Below are 19689 nucleotides of genomic sequence, written 5' to 3' on the forward strand. Positions count from 1 at the left end.
CTAATAATAAAGTTCGGAGACCACCGTTGCCCCCTGGGTAGGATAAAGAAGACCATTGCGCCAAGCCGAGAGCACGCGCTTAGGAACGAGACCCAGAAAATGCATCTGGAAACAAAGAGTAAAATCAGGCTCCGCTCGCCGCAGCGGTCGCTAAGGCTGGACCAGGTAGCGAAACAGCTTGAATGGGGAAAGTCGGCTTCGGTGAAAGGCTCCTAGCTTCGGGCTGGTGAAGCTAGTGCAGGAGCCGGGGTCTCTGAGCTGTGTCTTTATTACCTGAGTACACCTATTTTTTGGAGCAGGGACAATCTTTATGCTTTGCACCGTGTTCCGCTCACAGTAGCCTGCGACGTGGTCTCCAGCCGTAGCTGAGTATCGCTGCGAGCGCCGCGTGCTAAGGAGACTTCTGTCCAAAGCCTTGGCAGCATCAGAATAATCATCTCTTCTGTGAGAGACGTGTCTGTGGCTTTGGAGAAACTCTCTGCTCTGCTGAAACGCGCTTCTTGCTCCAGTGTTCGCGCCAGCAGGCAGTGCTGGGAGGCTGCGCAGGAAGCCTGCTTGGGAAATCTGAAAGAGTTAAGAGCTAAAATGTCAGCTCGGGTATACCCCGGCTCCGATTGAGCGCTGCACAGCCAGTGCCGTCAGAGGAGCAGCCAGGAGCTCTGGGGTGGATCTGTCTCTAATAAAACGTCCCCTTTAGTCTTGTACTAGAACAAACCCTTCTTCACATCTCCTGCCTGCCCAGGTTGAAAAGTACTTGGCCCTCTTGGCCAGGAAGAACAGGATGGCAAAACGGTGTATGATGGGCCATCTCCTCCTCCTCCCTCTGCCCAGCTCTGGTTTCGGGAGAGGGTAGCTCTCTTTATATCAGCATGAAATGCAGTAAAATTGCTCAATTTGGGCAATCTGAAGCATATTGTCCACCAGGGACGGTTTTAATGGAAGCTTAATTCCTTCTTTCAACAGTAGACCTGTAATTAAGTTAGAGAGAGTGCGTGATTGACGCTTTGAAATGGGTGAAAGAATCTGTTTCTTCAGGGTTATGTATTCTTCAGTGTGTGGGATGGAGCATTTTGGATTGCAAATCTCATGAGCCGTGCAATTTACATTTACATACAGAAAGGCTGGAGTGTGTTGGGACATCATGTAACAGGTTTTATGGCAGAACAGTTAGTCTAGCATCCATCAGATTTTGCGTCAAGAATTCAAGAAAGGGAAATTTATAAGAGTGTTGTCCAGAGGTGGGTGCTAATGGTAGAGCATTTCACTTTGCTGGTATGGGAAGGATTCTTGTCCCTGGCTTTGCCTGTGCTTGCTGAGCAGTCCTGTGCTGTGGGAGAGCTGGTTTTACAGAACCAGATCCGCAACATCTGCTCACACACACAAAAAAAAAAATGGCCAAAGATGCAACTTAACAAAGCCAGCTAATGGAACTGGGCTCCTTCAGCCCTCGGAAGGCCATCTGAATATCGCTTTTTACTGCATTGCTATTTTGGTTTAACCTCTAGAGATGATGTCTGCTCTTGAAAGGAACGGATAAAGAGACCTCTTAACGTTGCGGTAGGGCTAAATGCATTTTTCTCACCTCCCTTGGTAAAATAAAAGAGCTAATGTCCTGGTGACAGGAAGACATCTTTGGGGGAAGGTGGGGAGGGGGGAAGAGGAAGACAAACCTGAAATCTTAAATGGCTTTTGATTGCCATGAAGTACTCAAGCAGACAATTGCTGGGATTACTACATTGACAAAGCATCCTGGTGAGCTGAATCGCTGGCACAGGGAGTGAAATGGGAAGCTGCTAGCAAGGCATTCCCGGGGTGGCAGCGTGTGCTGAGCCTTGATACCGTGCTAGCCAGAGCCCTGAAAGGCATTAGGGATTCAGAGGCTGAATACCTCCAAATTGCTGTGGCTCAAAGGCCATTTACAGACACAGCTAAAAGGGACCGGAGCGGAAAGCATTTGCTGATCCTTGCTGCTGTGAATCCAGATAGGGTCTAACAAGAGGGGAAGCAATCCACTTCCTGAACATCAATCACGAGCAAAATGACCACTGCAAGGCAAAACGGGCCCGTTGGATTTTCAGGAGACGCTGGCTCTTTGAAACAGTCGTGCTTTTGTAGTCTGTGAGGCAGAGAATAAGCTTTAGATCTACAGGTTTTTGGAGGGCAGATTTGTAGCTTCAGCAGTTATTGCATCTGACAGCCAGGTTAGCAGAGCTTCCCTTCCAGGAGGCCGGTGGAGTGCAGCAGCTGAAACTGCGGTGTCACATCAAAGGGTAAGAAATAGTCAGGAAAAGAGCTGTGCAGGAAGGAGTTAAGGTATAGCTGGGGTTCAGGGAAAGTGCAACAATATGCGCTAATGGTTTTGCAGTCGAGGGGAGTTGTCCTAAAAGAGCAGCAGGAAGGAGAGGATGGGAATAAGCAGCCTCCCAGAAGATTTAAGTCTGCTGTCTCAGGAACAGAAATATCAGGCAGTTAACCTTTTTTTTTTTTTTTCTCTTTTGCGTAGCAACTAGATTTCCTGGGAAACGTGGCAGGAGTCTAGTGTGAATGCAGTTAATGGCAAGATGTCAGAGGTTGGCCTTTGGCAGCATCCCTGAAGGAACAGAGCTGCAGCCGTTCTCAGTTCAGGACAGTCCCCACAGCACCTTGAAGTGTCATGAGGCCACACGCACCAGGACCACAAGTGATGCTGGGGCTTGTGCTAAGCCATCCTGCGGCAGAAGGGTGCCCTTTTGGGAGGCTCAATTTCAAACATGCTGCAACACTGTTCGTGGTGGCTTATAGGAAACAGACTGTACTGGAATCTAAATACCTGAGTGCTTGGAAAAGCTTAAGTGAAAGGCAGGCAGAAGGATTTGGGGTCTAAAAGAGTTTGTATCATCTGTCTAAGCCCAAAGTAGCTGCTGCAGAAGTGTAAAACAAAACACATTTTTGTGCTTCTTTTAAATTCAGAGCCTAGGTCGAGGCTGTTGGGTGGTATCTGGTTTTGGTCCTTTCTGGTTGCTAGTGAGGTAATTATGATGGATTGTGGAGTGTGCACTCTTGCCTCTTGGGGGGAGGTCCTGTGGAGCGACTTTGAACATTGTGACAGCGCGATACATGTTTTGCTTAACGTATTGACCGTACCACAGTATTGCAATATTAAGAACTTGGTGTCCTTTAGTAGAAGTATGACATATTTGGGCTTTCCGAGCAGTTTGAAGGAATGTTTCAGGAATGATATGAAACAAATACAGTGAGAGCAACTGGCAATGATGCGTGGGGGATAAGGAGAAACCAAGTCACCTACATACCCGAAAATGACCATATGGCCCAAACTTCTGGGACACTTGAGCTTTGATCTTAGTCTGACCCACTGAGTATTGGTGTGCCTACGGATGATGGATCCGTTTTTGTCCCTGTTTCCATGAGGAAGGTGGATGGATATCCATGGACAGAAAATTGTCATCACTTTAAATTGGAGGAGTTTAATTCAAAGGGCTCTAAGGAGCTGTGGAAGCTGCTTGGGTTCTCCGTTAAAGCTAGATACCAAGCTGCCCTGCAAAAGTTCGAAAGGAACTTGTCTTCGAAGTCTGAATTCTGTATTGCAGATCTTAACTGACAAGCTCTTTAAAACCTATCTGGACATTTAAAAAAACAGCTGCTTTTTCTGACCTCTCGTGATGGTCATCTGTAGTACCACATGCAGGAGCAGCGTGCTGGTTTCCATGCTCAGTTCTCCTGGCTAAGCTGTGGTTCGTTGCTTCCCCCGGAGCAAGTGTTGCTGCAAAGATGGGACCTTGAAGGAGGCTTACACAAAACTAGGCCTAGTTCATGGTTCAGCTAAATTTCGTGTTGTATTCAAGAAACCAGTCTTTTAGGTACGTTATCCTGCTGAGTTCTTCACAAAATATGATTTTCTTCATCATTATACAGGATGACTATTTCTGAAAACTTTTAAATGGTTTCTCTGATCTCCTCTAAGGGAGGTTCTCAAGCTGCAGACAAAAACCAAATGAATTTTTTGTAATCTTCTCCAGTTGGGGTCTCTACAAAGGGAGCACTGTCTGTCTAATGCCGCTGACTATGCTTCTGCTGAGTTGGCAGAGCTGGTAACAAAGCAAGGTAATACAAATAAATAATAAATACTGGAAACCGAAGATAAAAGATTCCAGATCTGTGGCTCTTCCTGCTCCAAGCTATGCTTTTTAAACTTTGTTTTAAATGAAGAAATTACTTATGACGACGTTTGGTAACTATGCTAATTGTCACTTTTTAGCAGATACTGGCGGTTTTTAGCACTGTCTTTGTGCGCACAGTTTTCTGTGTTGCATGAATACCTGTACCAGCTGTGATAATATTTGCACCCAGTTTGCTTGTGACTTGCTCGGATTAGGGTACACCTAGGATATCCAATGTGCATAACCAGTTAAGGGATAGTAAAATTGACTCGGTAGCCACCAATACTGGAGCAGTCCTAGTGTCCTCTGCTACAAGGTTTCCTCCGAGGAAGCATTGCCTAATTTTTCTGTGTGTGTGTTTGTTTAAATTACACTTTGATTCCCTTGTTAATGCTAGCTTCTAGTTTGTTGGATTTATGTGCCTTGTGCACTGAGAGAAACCAGGTCGCATACTGTTGTGCACGTTTTCAGCGCTGCTCCTGGGGAAGGTAATAGAGAGCCTTTCTGTCTTGATTCACGCGCATCCTCCTGTTTAACCAAGCAGATTCAGATTACACGGAAGAGGTAAGGTTGGGATCTGTCAGAGCAGTTCAGTTGCTGGGTTTTTAAATGACCGGCTGAGTACATGTATCAGTTGTATTCAGAACCTGATATTTCTCTCTGGACGGAGTCGAGATGGCCTTACGTTGGCTGAGGCCACCAGCAATCACCTCAGGGGAGGTGGTCTCTGCAGGCGTAGATACAGGAGTCTGGTGGCAGAAATGTTGTGACCGCATTTCCTTTAAACAGCTGAGGGTGACAGGGAGCCCTCATGGGGGGAAGGAAGGTGTCAGGTTTTGCTAAAAATATTTTCCTCTGTTGTTTTTTTTTTTTTATTATCAAACATAAAATTCATTTGCAGATACAGTCTGCAAGTCTTATGTTAGAGAAGCCTTGACTAGGAAAGCAATGTCAGCCGGTGGGAGTGGGTGCTGGTGGGGCTGCAGGAGTAGGAAGGTGTTGAGACAAGAGCTCCGTGCCTAAGGAGCTGAAGGCGTCGGATTGCTGCCCATAACCTGAGAGCAGACACAGTAAACCGGACTGGAGGTGGGAGGACGGGCAAGAAACGTAGCTGTTAACACACTAATCTGCAGAATCACTTGTGGTTGAGCCAGGTCTGATTCTTTACAATGTCAGAGAAGAAAGGTAAAAGCCTCTTTGATCAGAATTCATCCCTGCAGTTACCAGTCTTTGGTTCTGCTGATAGCCGGGGTCAGAAAAATGTACTCACAGTTCATTTTATAATCTGTGGTTTGGCTTTTTTGGCTGGGTGCAACAACACGTTTCCTGAGCGAACTGTTCTGTATTCTCCCTCCAGAAAGGGGCCGTGTGGAGCAGCGAGCTGTGCCTTAGCCATAAGGAGCAGCACATGGTGACTCCCATTGTTTCAGCCTCTGCCGAGCAGTGCTTGCGTTGACACAGACGCTCAGGCAATTTTTCGATGTGGGAGCATATTTCATCTGTCTGAGTTCAAACAAGCGCTGAAAGCCACAGTCGCAAATAACACGGCGAGTTGTCTCATCCTAGAAGTTGCGTTGTTGCAGGAAATGAACAAAGGCTTAGTCAAGCTGTGCTGAGGCACGGCTGGCGTGAGATCCCAAGGCTGAAGTAACGTTGCATGTCCCACGTATGCAGGGATATTTCTCTGGTTCACTTCTGTTTTGGTTTGAAACTTAGGTATGGCTGACATCCAAGAAAAGATGGAGCCAGACTGGATTTGAGCTGTGGGGTTTAGTGCCATATGAGGGCTGGAAATCAGACCTGCCAGGGTTTGTGGACGTACATGCATTTTATTCCACCTTCATTGAATGGGAACTTTATCTTGACAATACTTAAGGGTGTCCTGAGGTGAGGGAACCTGGTCAGAGAGCAGGGAGTAAATTTAAACTGGGAGCCAATAAGTATAGTGGCGTAAAAAAATAAAATAATAATAATTAAAAAAAAAAAAAGGCATTGAAGACTGCTCCTGAAGAGTCTAGGAAGGAGCTACAGCTTGGAGTGCTAGAAGACATCTTATGTTGTCAATAGTTCACGATCATTACGAAGGCCAATCTTTCAGGATATCAAAAGTGAGTCTGAAAATTCGTTGTTTGCTTTTGAATAAGAAAAGTCAATAAGCAGAAATTTCCATAAGACTTTAGCTTATACCTTCACCTGGCGGTTGTCTGGAAAGAGTCCTGGGTCCACCCAAAGCTGCACTGGGAGCTGGTCACAGTGGATGAGATGAGCTGCATTTCTCAGTAGCTTCTTCTGCCTTTTCTTTCTATGAGATGTAAAATTTGAATGCATCGAGTGCCTTTAATGGAGTCTTTTAAACTTAGATTGGGAGTAGATATGGGAAGAGCAGTTTGCCATGTAGTTTTTTCATTCAAAACCAGATGATTTGTCCATGGAGCGTGGCTGTCAGAAAAAAAAACAGCGGAACTTCCTTAACAGTTAGTGAAAGTTCAAGATACGAGCATGTCTTATTTTAAAACGTGCAGTTTTCAATGCTTTTAACAGGGTGTGACTTTATAACCAGTAGTACCATACATTAATTGCATCGCTGATGATTAAAGGCCTTATCACCTCTGTTGTGAAGTCAGTGGGAATGTTTCCATTGGCTTTACCCTGTGCTCTTCTGAGAAGCTGGGATCTAAACTTTTCCTATGAAACATCACCCGTGGCAGTAAGAAATCCAGAAGGCAAAGCTTTTAAAGTAATTGGGTGTTACTCATTTCACAAACCTGAATTAGTGTGTGACCATTAAAGTGTCGAAGTTGATGTTCAGTTAGTACTAATTAAATACCTTTGCATTTCCCAGTGGAACTTAAGGAATAATGCTTCTGAAATATTTTTACATTTTGGACTTTGTATGGTAGCTAATTCTGGAGATTGCAAAGTTCAGATCCTCTGTATTGCCCCAAATCTGCTCTGCTTTTGGCCAGAAACCTACATTGAGAGGCATCTGATAGAAGTGACAGTGATGTGTTGAAGGAATACTCTGTCCTTTACTCTGAGAGTGTTTTCACATTCAGCTTTGAATATAGGTTATATTGTGAACATGGTTGCCAAATATAATTAGAAAATATTCTCCCCCTGTACAGAAAGGGGCAAAACCTGTTGGTTTACCAATGAAAATAGTTTTCTGTGAGTTTCTGTGAAGGATACGTGAACTGTGCTTTTCCCCAGGTAGAATTTGAGAAAATGGTACTGAAAGCTTAAAATTCATATTTTTTAGGGCAAGGCTGTAACAGTTATATGATTGGAAATCCTCCCTGGAGGATGTTAAGTGTTCTGCAGTCTGCCTTGAGGAATCATCCTACATCTCTTCCTGCAATATATTTAAGTGACCCAGTTTGCCCACACAGATGGGTTGGATTTGGCAGAGAGGAGCATGGAAGGTGTTGAGCAGATGTTGTCGCTGTGCTGCTTTGCACAGAAAAGGCTGTTTTGTGATATTCCTCTCTACTGAAATTGGTCTGAAGTGCATGGGAAGCTGCTGGAGCTGCGGGTGTTGGTAGCACCAGGTCATCTCTTGGGATTACACGTTTTGCGTGCATCTCTTAGGACTACTTTTCTACTAGTCCTTTGCTGGTTTAGTTAGGTTTTTATCTGAGGTTAGTGTTGCTACCGTGCTCTATGCTTCTCTGGCTGTTGCAAACAGGCAGGAACATTTTACTTTTGTGAAAGCCCTACGTACTTCTCTATATAGTGTCTGAAGAAGTTGCTGTTCGGTTGGTTTCCCACAGGATACTGATTCCTCACAAGTTCCTGTGAAATTTGCATCCATTTGCTCCTTGGAAGTCAGTACTTCTGAACGCACATTTGAGCTTTTGGGGGTGGATATGGGAGATTGGGAGGTGGATGTGATGCTGAATAACTTGCCCATCTTGGCTCCCTTTGGCTTCGCTCTGTATCTTGTGACCAATAGCTATTAGACCAGTACTAAGTGTGCGTAAGAAAGCCTGCCTGCCGCTACTGAACTACTACTATTGAACTCTTTTTCTATCAGATACAGCTGCAAAAATGATATTCAGATTGTCATATCAGAATTTTTTGTGTGTTATACCAGTTGCTTTGTGTGCCATGTGAATGTCCTCGTTTGCATGGAAAAAAAATAACCGTTCAAGGCATTTAAAAAGAAAATTTGTGAAGCAGATGAAGTGTAGTTCCTTTGAGTGTTCTCTGGTAGCACTCTCGGCCTGCCTTGGTTTGCATACTTAATTAGTCCTTATTGTCTCTTTCAATCTAGAACCTGGTCCAAAACCATTCCTGGCAAAGTTGAATTCTTCTCCAGCGAGGGTTCAGACACCTCTATTCCCATCCCCGTCGTGCCGCTTCCAGGTGTAGATGACTCTTACCCACCCCAGAAGAAATCTTTCATGATGCTGAAATACATGCATGACCACTACTTGGACAAATACGAATGGTTTATGAGAGCTGATGATGACGTTTACATCAAAGGGGACAAACTGGAGAACTTCCTCAGGAGTTTGAACAGCAGTGAGCCCCTCTTTCTTGGGCAGACTGGCCTCGGCACCACAGAGGAGATGGGGAAGCTGGCTCTGGAACCAGGCGAGAACTTCTGCATGGGGGGACCAGGAGTGATCATGAGCCGGGAAGTCCTGCGGAGAATGGTGCCCCACATTGGCGAGTGCCTGCGAGAGATGTACACTACCCATGAGGACGTGGAAGTGGGAAGATGCGTACGGAGGTTTGCAGGAGTGCAGTGTGTATGGTCCTATGAGGTAAGGACGAGGGCGCAGAGAATGAGGTGTGTGTTTTGGGGGAGGTAGAGGAGAGGGTGGCAGAGGCTGGCAGCAGGGGATTGCTCTTGTATGGCCATGCAGCAGTTCCTCCAGAGCTCGCCTCTCTTTGCTACTTGACCATCCAACTGTACAGTTGCTACACAATTTGTTTCCTACGAGTGTCACCCTGGGAGAGACCTATGCAAATACGGAAGTGCAACAGTAAGGAGGGAAATGGAGCCTGACATTAGGCCCATGGGGGTGAGGGGAAGAACATTCATCATTCGTAACACTTATTTTTATTTAGACAGAGAATAAGCTTAAATCAAAATGGCCATGGGTCCCTTCAGTCTTGACTGTCCAAGCCTCTTTTATCTTCTTTAGGTGGGTATGTCATGGTGTCAGTGTGAAAAATAGATAATACAATTACTGTGTTTCTCGCTGCAGTTGAAATATGCAAGGCTGACAGATGTTTTCCCTGACAGTGACAGTTTTTTCCCAAACTAAAGCCATGGCAGAGATGTCTCATGGTGGCTGGCACTGTCATCCTGTGGGCTGAGCTGCCTTCCAGCCTGCCCCCAGCCCAAACCTGCTGTGCTCAGGGGACTTGCTGGCAGCCCCATCCTGCAGACACCCACTGAGCAGGTCCTTGACGTCAGCAGAGACAAGCAACTGCTCTTACACCGAAACTCAGGGTCTGCCCACACAGATGTGGCTGCAAATTGGGCACCTTGGGGGGGGGAAAAAAGAGAGAGTCCCTAGCCTGCCTGTGACGGTTTCGTGCTGCTGTTCCTGCTGGGTGCTGGCAGCTCCTCCTAGGGGCGAGGGGGGCTTCTCCTGCCTGGGTGTGCTGGGCTCTTTGAAGTGAGTCGTGGGTGTTTACAGGCTGTCTGATTGAAAGCATGTGCAGGGCTTGAGCTGAAGTTTCTTCTCTAGTACCAGGGAAAATCCTGGTGGATCTGCCTTAGAAATAAGGGAGAGGTTGAGAGCAGAAGAGAGGGTGAACAGTTTGTCTTTTTACAGAAACATTTATGACTTGAACGCAACTATGGCTTTGTCCTTTTATGAGATGTGGTAAAGAGGGGGATTCTTCTGCCCACGTGACAGGGGATCTGTGGTCACAGATGACGACAGATACTGCTGCTGACCCACTCTTTCACTGGCAAAGACTTGTCTTAAACTTTTTGACACTTAAACTTTCTGCCCCCAAAAGCTGTTGCTTCATTTAAACTCACAGTTCAGTGACAGGGATGGAGTTTTACAGCAGCAGTAATTCATTCATATCTTTTGTGCATAAAGACTTTCTGGACCAAGTCACAGTTCAGTGACAGTGATGGAGTTTTACAGCAGCAGTAATTCATATCTTTTGTGCATAAAGACTTTCTGGACTAACAGTAGCTCTCCACATTCCCTGCTTACAGACCTGGAACTGGTTTATGTATTGCCAGCATCGTGGTTAGCCATTCATACGGAGTCGGTAACTTTTTCCACAGTTTTTAGCAGCATAGAATTTTTACTCTAGACATTCTGAGTTGAAATAACTTCTGGTGTGAATGCCTGTACCGTGTGGCATTCGATAACTTACTGAAGGTCAGTGTTTTGGTCCTACTGAAACTGGCAAAGGCCTCCTGAATTCAGTGTGATCAAATTTTGGCTTGAAATAGCTAACGGTAGCTCACAGCTGCAATAGGAATGCTGTCTGACAGAATTAGATTGGGCTTTTCTCAAAATCAGTTTTGTTTGATCAGCTTCGGTTAAATTATCCATAGTGCTGGATTCTCCCAAGTGCCATGAATTACTTAAAATTGGTTTGTGTGAATTGTATAAACTGTAAGATGTTCAGAAATAAGCCATGAGTGTGAGATGTTAAGGCTCAGCTGTTTTGGGGAGAAGGAAGACTTTCAGTTATGAAAGCACACTGCTTCTGCAAGGAGTAGGTCCACTCTCATTTAGTTGAGGCTTTTCAATTTAAAGACCTGTCATCTCTTCCTTTTTTTGATCTGGTCTTCTCATTACCCAGACAACTAGATTAAATGTGCCTGGTATTTTATTTAAGATAAAGCAATAGCTGTGTGAAATAACGCAGCTGTCGTAACAGCAGTGTTAGGAAAGCTTGGTGTAAAAGCGACATTTTCCATGTCTTGCACATTCATGGTCATCAACTAACAGGCCACTGTAAGCAAACTGCAAAGCATCGTATTTCAGTGAGCTTCTGACAGAGCAAAAAGTTTATCTTTGCCTGCTCTGCTGGGGCACAGCCACCACATTCTTCACAATTCCCGTCGAAAGGGAAGCAGCGACAGCACGAGGCTCAGCAAACAAAACGGCGTTGGCCTTGGAAAACCCAGACCTCAAACTTCTCCTTTGCTTCCTGCACTTTCTATTCTGGAGAGTCTCAAGTGGCAGCATGAACAAGGATGGGTCTTTGCAGTCACCCCCAGCTCATTCATTTTCATTCTTAGTGCCTCGGACATGGAGAGCCCTGCTGGACCTCAGTTTGGGTGGTTTTTTTCCCCTGTACTGTTCTTGCAGCGGGCTCTATGCCCAGAGTCGTTTTACTCATCTCCATGACTGTCACTGCCCCCTTTCTTTGATTTTAGGATCCCACAATGTCTTTACTGTGCTGCTGATCTTCCCTGGCTCTGGCTCTGGTGTTGTGCACAAATGCGTCTCCAGGCCTGGCTCTGTGTTTTATTTTCTGCTCGCAGCAGTCTGTCTCAAAACCCTTTTTTCCCCCCCTTCCTGTGTTTCTGTCACTTACGCTGCTCTCTGCGGTGCCTCTTAGACCACTTCATTAGTGGCACCGGTTATTGCCCGTTTCAAGACTTGTAAAGATTTGTTCATGCTCTTCCTGCCGTCAGGAGCTTTTCAGCAAATACAGTAAAAGAGTTGACACCACGATTCTTTGGACTTCCTGTTTTATCTCGTCCCAGAAAAGAGGCAGCAACAGTATGTGCTAGCTTGAGGAGCGCTGAGGCTCCTAGGGCTCTGGTGAGCTTCGTCTGATGCACCCGAGCTGCTGTTTCAGAAGTGGTTTGCAGCCCTTCAGGGATTTTAGGCTCCTGTGACCAGGCTTGTGGCTGTTGCCTTACTTGAGACAGGTTGAGTGAGTCACAGATGAGACAGACTTAAAATGCAAGTTCTTCATGGCAAGGGTTATCATCATTGTAAAAACAAAACAGAGACTGCTACTGCTATTTGGCAAATACCTGTAAAATTCAGCCCTCTATAGGGTGGAACACTGAAAGCTATGGATTTCATTTAGCAAACTGGAAGAAAAAAAAATCATGAAAAGAATGGAGCTGTGAAATCTCTGAAGCTTACAGATGGGAGCCTGACAATTTATAAAGCGATACAGAGCGCAGTCCTTCCTCTTGAAGAGGGCAAAAGGCTTGTGCTGAACTTGCTAGGAAGTGATTCTGCATTTCTAGGGAATGTTGGTATTTTGGACTTCTGGCACACTGCTGTGTGTTTTTTCCCAAAAAAGTTTACGTGTTTGTCTCCTTCCTTCTCCTGTTTTCTCCCACCAGTACTTCTTCTGGTTCGTCTTGTGTGGATCACAGAGACATGCTAGTTTTGTTTTCTCATGCGCTGTCCTGTGGTGCCATGGGTGGTCTTGGCTATTCAGTCCAAGAACAGGTTTCAGCTTTGATGACGAACTATCTTATTTGTGATTTAAATGATCCCAACGTAGTGTGTTGGTCTCTGTTTTCATTTTGAGTCTAATGTTTCCTTTAAATGCATCTTAATTACGAAGCCATCTCTCTGTAGCTTAGTGTTGTTTCAGCCTTGTTTCGTAGCTGCTGCTGAGTATTGTTCTAATTTGTGTTTGACATCCTCATCTTAAGAGTGCTCGTAACTTTAATACAAGCCCTTTGTAGCTACTAGAAATCAAGGCAGTGCTGATAACATACCCCATTAACTTCTTCGGTAATAAAACCCTTCTGACACACGTTGCTTTCAGGTGATACTAACTGCTTTATGTCCTACAGCGCAATAGAAACATCTGGATCCAACAGAGCAGCTCAGGCTACCTCTAACTGCTGGTGCAAATGCTCAGATGTTTCGTCTGTTTTTCCTTCTGTTCTGATTGAGGTAGTGAGAGAAATTAGGTAAGCAAGTGTGTCTGTGTGGAGACCAGCAACAAGTACTCTTAAATGTCCTGAAGTGAGACAGGATTTTTTATAATATACGTGGAAAAGAAGCTGTGACAAAGGGAGTGATCACATCAGGAAATGTGGGCATCAGGGAAGAGTAGGTCCAACCTTTTGGGCATTGGCAAGGGGAAAAAGTAGGGTAGTGGTGACTAGGGATAGCGGGGAGGCTTCTGTGAGAAGGGGGATTTGAATGAATGTGTTGTGTGGTCTTTCATCGGTAGTAATTGAAGGTAATTACTACTCTGAAATTCACTGAAGTTAGGAAAGCCCTTAAAGTGCACATTATATCTGCCAAGTGCATTGATAGTGCCAGAACATACCGTTTCTGAAATGGACTCTCCCATGGGCAAAACTGAAGCTTATGGTTTTCTGTAACATAGCCAGAAGTCAAAAAAAGATAAAAGTCCTGCAGCGATTGATCAGAACTGAAATACAGGGGACAGATGCAACTGTTAACCACTAACCTTCAGTTCCCTTGCTTTGTCCTCTGAGGAAGAACCTTCCTTCATTAACAACAAAGGAGATTCAGCATGTTTCTAGCTGGTCGTGCATGACACGCAGCACGTGGTGACTTCAGCAGCAAGTGCTGTACGTCTCAGAGCAGGGCAGGACAGGGTCTGTGAGGAGGGGCTTGGGCAGGGTGCTCCGAATCCCCTTGGTTCACTGCAGCTGTGTGGGGCAGCAGGGTTGGACTGCGATGTTTGGTCGCTCTTGCTCTGTGAACCCTTGCCTTGGACTCTAGGCAGCAAACTTGCCTCGACTTGCGTTTTCGGTGGGAGCGTCCAGCAGCACTTCTGAAATCAGACGCTCTAATATATATGTATTGTCCCAGCTTCAAAGCTCATAGGCTTTTTTATGTCAGAGCATAGAAACTTGGCAAACCCTGACAGCAAGAGTTACTTGTGTCTCTTTGTGTGTGTGTAGCCCATTGCATCTCTTCATTCAAGAAACCTATGATACAAATCGTGTGTGTGTGTGTGTGTGCGAGAGGAAGGATACAAGCATGCCCAACATTTTATGGTGAATGTTTATAACTCAGCTTTTCTTAAGCAGTAAATATTATCTTTGAAACACTTCAGAGATGTCTGGCTGGCTTCAGAGTAATTTGAAAGTGGGTGGCCATCTGTTCTGGGGATGGATGGGGATTGAGCTTTGTGAAGGTAACGAGGAGTGGTATTTTGTCAGAGGACACAGAGGTGAGACTGGAGAAGACCAGGGCAGAGAAGGTGATGCATGGAGCTCAGTGCGAGACTAAAATACATGATGGATGTGACAGGGAGTCTGTGACGACAGTTGGGGGAGGCAGTGTGGTATGACCACTGTGGTCTAATTTTAGTAGCAGTGTTTGCTGAGGAGGAGGGCAGAGAGGTCAAAGGAGAGGGCAAAGACTGCAGTTTGGGTTTGTGAAACCAAGGTGTGGGTTAGGAGGGTTTGGAATAGGAGACAGAGATCTCAGATCTGCACCGAAGTCCTGACCTAGCTCTTTCACTTCGGAAAATAATTAAATATTTGAGAACCAAGTAATTCAAAGAGGTAAAACTGACTTGACATCACTAAGTCATTTCTTAGTGACTTCTGAACTCAGGTTGGTAAAGGTTTTTTGTTTGTTGTAGAAATCAAGAAGCACTTTGTATATAGCTCTGAGCGTTGTACCCAAGCCACTTGAGCCTGGATCTCACTGACTTTCTGCTGGCCATGAGTTAAAAAAGGAAGGCTGTGTGATTTGTGCTTATGCATATGTGCATTTCCAGGCTGTGGAGACTGTTTGAGACTGACCTACTTTTTGTGAGCCTACGGGTAATCTGTCCCTAGTTAGCTAGATGACTTGATCTAATGCCTAAGCTGAGGGTTGCTGAAGTGGGGACTTTGATGGTGGTGTGCAGACTCTAAGAAAGCTTCAGCCATGAATCTAGCAAACAGAAGTACTACTTATTCCCCTTTATCGTCATCTTGAAGTGCAGTGGTTTGGTTAGAAATTGGGATCTGTGCAGCCTATTGAGTTTAGGGAGTCTTCAGGATTAGTTGTTACCTTGAGGACGAGTCAGGAAAGGCTAATCCTTCATTGCGTGACAGGACAAAGAACTCTTGTAAAATAGCTCTTCATCCCAGTTTCTTAATTAAGGCATGCAGAAGATACTTGAGAATTTGAGTTTGTTCTGTTGAACAACAGTGGGGCTAGGCAGAGGGAGGTAAGTCTAAGACCAGAAGCTTTCTAATGTATTTTTCCCTTCTGAACTCATGGGAAAGCCATCTCTCTTTTGCAGGGTAGATTCCTACTTTATGGCTTGCTGGAGCTGTGACACTTGGTACTTGGAGGAAATAATGTGCTGTGATCAGAGCTGCGTGCTGCCCTTCCTCATGCAGGCGAATCCCATCTGACTGGAGACCTTGGAAGGACATGGTTAAATTCCAAACCTAATCAGTATAAACCCCAGTAATACCTGTATAGACATTTATCTCCCATGGGCCAATTATGTCTGACCAAACTTTGAGTTGGCAAGTTTCCTTTTCCATTTTATTTAGTGCTTATCTCTGTGTATAAAAGACGAGGGTGGGAGAATACCACTTCATGGCTACCTCTGTATAAACAGAATCTCTGTGAAATGTCCCATGTGACTAGACAGCAAAAAAAAAAAAAGAAAAAAAGTCTTTCTCAGCTGAAGTGGACATGAAGTGTCTTCAGCTGGGGCACTTAGTATGGAAGTTTTTAGCTGATCTATATGTAGAGGGTAACTGTGACCTGGGTGTTTGGGGGTGGGGTGGGTGTTAATTGTGTAAATTTGGAGAGAATATTTCATTTTCTCCCCTCAATTTGAGCCAAATTCTGTGAGCGGCTTAAAGAGCCAGCAGCATGGAGGTGTCAGAGCCTGTAAGCATGGGAGAGAAAAGCCAGACTTGTTTGGTGATGGGAAATAGAAATGAAGTGCTGATGTGGGACTTAATATAAACTAGCTGAGGTCACCAAAGGGATGGTAGCTCAAATGCTTTCAGTGCTAGCTGTATTGTACTTGGAGTATGGTGTTTTGAGAAATAATTAGATTTTTTAAAATAAAAACAATTGAATTATTACAGAGAAGAAACAAAAGGTGGATCTTTTAAATGGGTGGATATGATGGGTTTTGTTGTAATATCTATTTTTACTTTTATAAAACCAATATAATATAAAACATAATTTTCTTTTGAACTTTGAGTGAATGAACACAGATAATTATCCAGAGTTGCATTAGACAGTGTCTACAGCCAGCTGTATCGGTGTGTAGCACTCACCTGCTATGAAGTCTTTTCTTAATGATTTTGGGGAAGCTAGTACAGTAGTGGGGTAACGCTGCCTTGCCACAGCACTGTGAGCATTTCCCTGTGCTCTCTGGGCTGACAGTGTACTCGGGCAGTCTCTGAGGTTGCATTTGTGAGCTGTACAATTATATTTTGCCAGTTCACCATGATTGCAGTCACTCGCCTGGTGCTGAGAGATAGGTTGAAAAGAGCTGTTAACACCAGGTGACTCCTCAGCTCAGTCCAGTAAGTCACTGTCCTTGCTGGCCTGTGTGGTCTCCCGGTGCTGACAAGGCAAAAGATGACATTCAATGTGCTGCTATATTTTTTTTTTTTTTCTATAGCTTCCAGCTGAAATAACTAATGAGAGCTGTGTATCTTGAGTCTCCTCATGCATTGTACCCAAGTGCACTTAACGTACGTCAGTAAGGAGCTTGGCTCTTTGAGCTGTGGTGGGAGAACCGTTGGTTCGTGGATGAACAGGGAAGATGCGAGATGACAACCTGCAATGCCCAGTCCTTGCAGCAGGCAGGTAGCAGTTTAACTCAAGGCTCTGCACTGTTGTCTGATGGCTCTGCGGAGGGTGTGAGTATGTAATCTGACTGTACAGAGGATTAATTGTCTGGGATTCGTCTAACCTAATTTCCTGTAGACACCTCCCGGCTGAATCACTGCTACTGTTTTGTGTTCTAAACCCATCTGATTTGGAGCAGAGAACTTAGTTCTACTTTTGCACCATCTTTAATTGATCCTTAAAATGCTTAAAACATTTTAGCACTAATTTCCTGCGTTAAAAGCTTATCTGGACTCCTGGTGATGTGAACTTTCATGGTTATCAGCTGGAGACCTCTTAAAATCTTGCCAGAAATCCTGATTGCCTGAAGGGGGGTGATTATCTTCCTGCACGCCTAGACCAAAATGACCTTTATGTGTCACAAAGAGGTTAGGACCATAATTGGAAGGGTTTGGGGAACCAACTGGTTTTGTTTTCTTAAATCCTGGAGTTTCAGCTGAAAGTGTATTTGGGGGTCTTTGCAGAACAGAAAGTTGAGTTCTAGTTATTTCTGGTTAATTTCTTACCTAAAAGTGAATTTCTGCTTGTGTCCTCAGTGAAAGTAAGTTACTGTCAGTTTCTTTCAGATGTGTTTTGAGGAAGTTTAAAGTACTGTTACAATGATGAAGCAAAAGTAAGTGTTTTTTATCAGTGGGATTCTTGAGAACCAATTGAACTTCACGCCAGTTACTTGCAGCTTGTGTGGTAATGGTCACTTCAGTAAAAGAGTCAAATCCTGCATGTAATTTAAATTGCTATTAGGGACCCAAAGTGGTTTTTAAGACTCTTTGCAATGGAAAAGTCTGTTTGTCCATTTACACTTTGTCCACACTGCAGAGTTGTACCTTGGTGTGGAGTATTGCTGATAAGAGGAAAGCCACTACAGTGAGCTCTCTTTTCCAAGTAAGCACCCCAGCAGCATTTCTGCTTCACGGCAGTCTGCCTAGCGCCGTTTTACCCGTGCTGCTGGCAGGGACTTGCTCCAGCGATCAGCTCCTGTGCTTGGTGATCTGATGTCCTGGGAGCATTGGTAGGGCACAGCAAACCACTTCATTTAGCCTCTGTTCTGGTTTATAGCTGAGAACACAAGTCTGTACAGGATGGGAGCCCTAAACATTTTTGCAGAGCTGTGAGATGAGGCTCCTAGAGCCAGTCCTTTAGAGTCATTAGCTGAGAAAGAGATTTAGGAAAAGGCACGACATGCTCTTGTGTAATGAAGAGAGCACAGGTAGGGTCATGTCCACTGGATCTAAGCTCCATCCAAGTCTCTGGGTTTAATCCGTCCTACTGAATGGCTTTAGGGAGCTCCAGCTGAGTGCTATATTTTTGTTCTTGGAAGCAGTCTTCAGAAGCATCCGGCACTCTTTGTGGATTAAGCACAAGTTCTTAGACAGAGGCTAGGATTAACGATGAAATAAATGGGAACCCGTAGTTTGGACACAGCCAGCGGTTCATTAGAAAGCAGAAAAAGGATAGTAGAAAGCTGCTTGCAATTCCAGAAGTGCTACTGTCACCTTGTTCCTGCTGCAGTAGAGAGAAGCACTTTATCAGAAAAGTCGCCTACCTTTGGCTTGCTCCAGCCTCTCTGAATAGGCAGCCGGCGTTTAGATGCTGCTTCCTTGCCCGCTGTCCTCTTGGCCGTGCTCAGACCTCATGCCGGTGTGCTTTCTCAACAGCAAGTGCAAGTTTGTTCGTGAAAACTTGTTGCCTGCTCTTGTTCATGGTTGCCACTTTAGATTGGGGCAACTGGTTAGAAAAGTGCTCTGAGAATAGCAGCAGAGCATTAATGAAGGTTCCTCTGCTCATAGGCCTTCAATGGGTGTAATTACTTGGCAGTAACTTCTTTAAACCTTATTTGAATTAAAGCTACATGTTTTGGCTGGTTATGTCACCACTGTATTAGTGAGGAATGCAGGAGAGAGTGCTAGTTTGCATTAACTGAGCTGCCTTAATCCTTTGCAACCATACTTTTAATATGTGTTACTGTCTTACAGTGAAAGAAAACATTTGCCCAAGGGACAGCAGAGTTCACTCCTCAGCAACTCTGCATAAGGGCAATGTTCTTTGTCCTCAATAAGGACTAAGGAAGTTCTCACTAAGTGGGTGTTGAGAATGAATGTTATGTGTAATTCTGCATAAATACTTGATGGGGAACTGTCTGTATCTTAGGTCTGAGGTTTTTATAAATCTTTTTTCCTATGATCCCCCTCAGCATAATGCGTGCAGAGTGGGTTAAATGCCTGACCCAGTTTTTTTAATGGTTTCATACAGCTTTCAGACCAGATGCTTCACTAAAAACAGTCATGTCTGGCTAGAGTGACTCCAGAACGTACACCTCTTACGTTCGTTGTCCAGGTCAGCCAAAATATTCTTCCCTTACATGTGTACCTTTGTTCTGGCAGAAGAGAAATTTGCTTAACCTTATCACAGATGATTTCTCAAGAAACCTTACCTTTACCTTACCTTGTTTGTTTAACTTTATCAGAGATGGCTTAACTGACATACTCGGTTTTATATCCTTCTCCTATTGAAGACACTTCCTAACATCTTTGGCCAAGGGGAACTTTATTTACAAAAAACCCCACAAACAACAACTGAGAGACAATAGCAGATTTAATCTTTATAAAGCAGCAGGGCTTTTGCTTCCCTGGGAATATTTGCGAGCTGTGGCTTTTCCAGGTTTTGGACAGAGCAATTTTTCTTTGACTTTTTCACATAATCTTTTTTTTTTTTTTTTTTTTTTTTTCCCCTTTTGATTTCTTTGTGTGTAAATTGTTAAA

The 19689-nt window shown here is 44.6% G+C and overlaps 1 protein-coding gene across 1 annotated transcript in view; it reads left to right on the plus strand.

Moving 5' to 3' along the window:
* The first annotated feature begins 8434 nt into the window (after positions 1-8434).
* CHSY1 (chondroitin sulfate synthase 1) overlaps positions 8435-19689 on the plus strand; it is a 68980-nt gene continuing 57725 nt past the window's right edge. The window contains exon 1 of the mRNA XM_035890622.1: positions 8435-8926. Within this exon, the coding sequence (XP_035746515.1) occupies positions 8561-8926 (366 nt within the window). The 5' untranslated portion in view covers positions 8435-8560. The remainder of the gene's footprint in view (positions 8927-19689) is intronic.

This window comes from Egretta garzetta, unplaced genomic scaffold (genome assembly GCF_000687185.1).
Source record: "Egretta garzetta isolate BGI_Z169 unplaced genomic scaffold, ASM68718v1 scaffold322, whole genome shotgun sequence".
Classification (NCBI taxonomy): domain Eukaryota; kingdom Metazoa; phylum Chordata; class Aves; order Pelecaniformes; family Ardeidae; genus Egretta; species Egretta garzetta.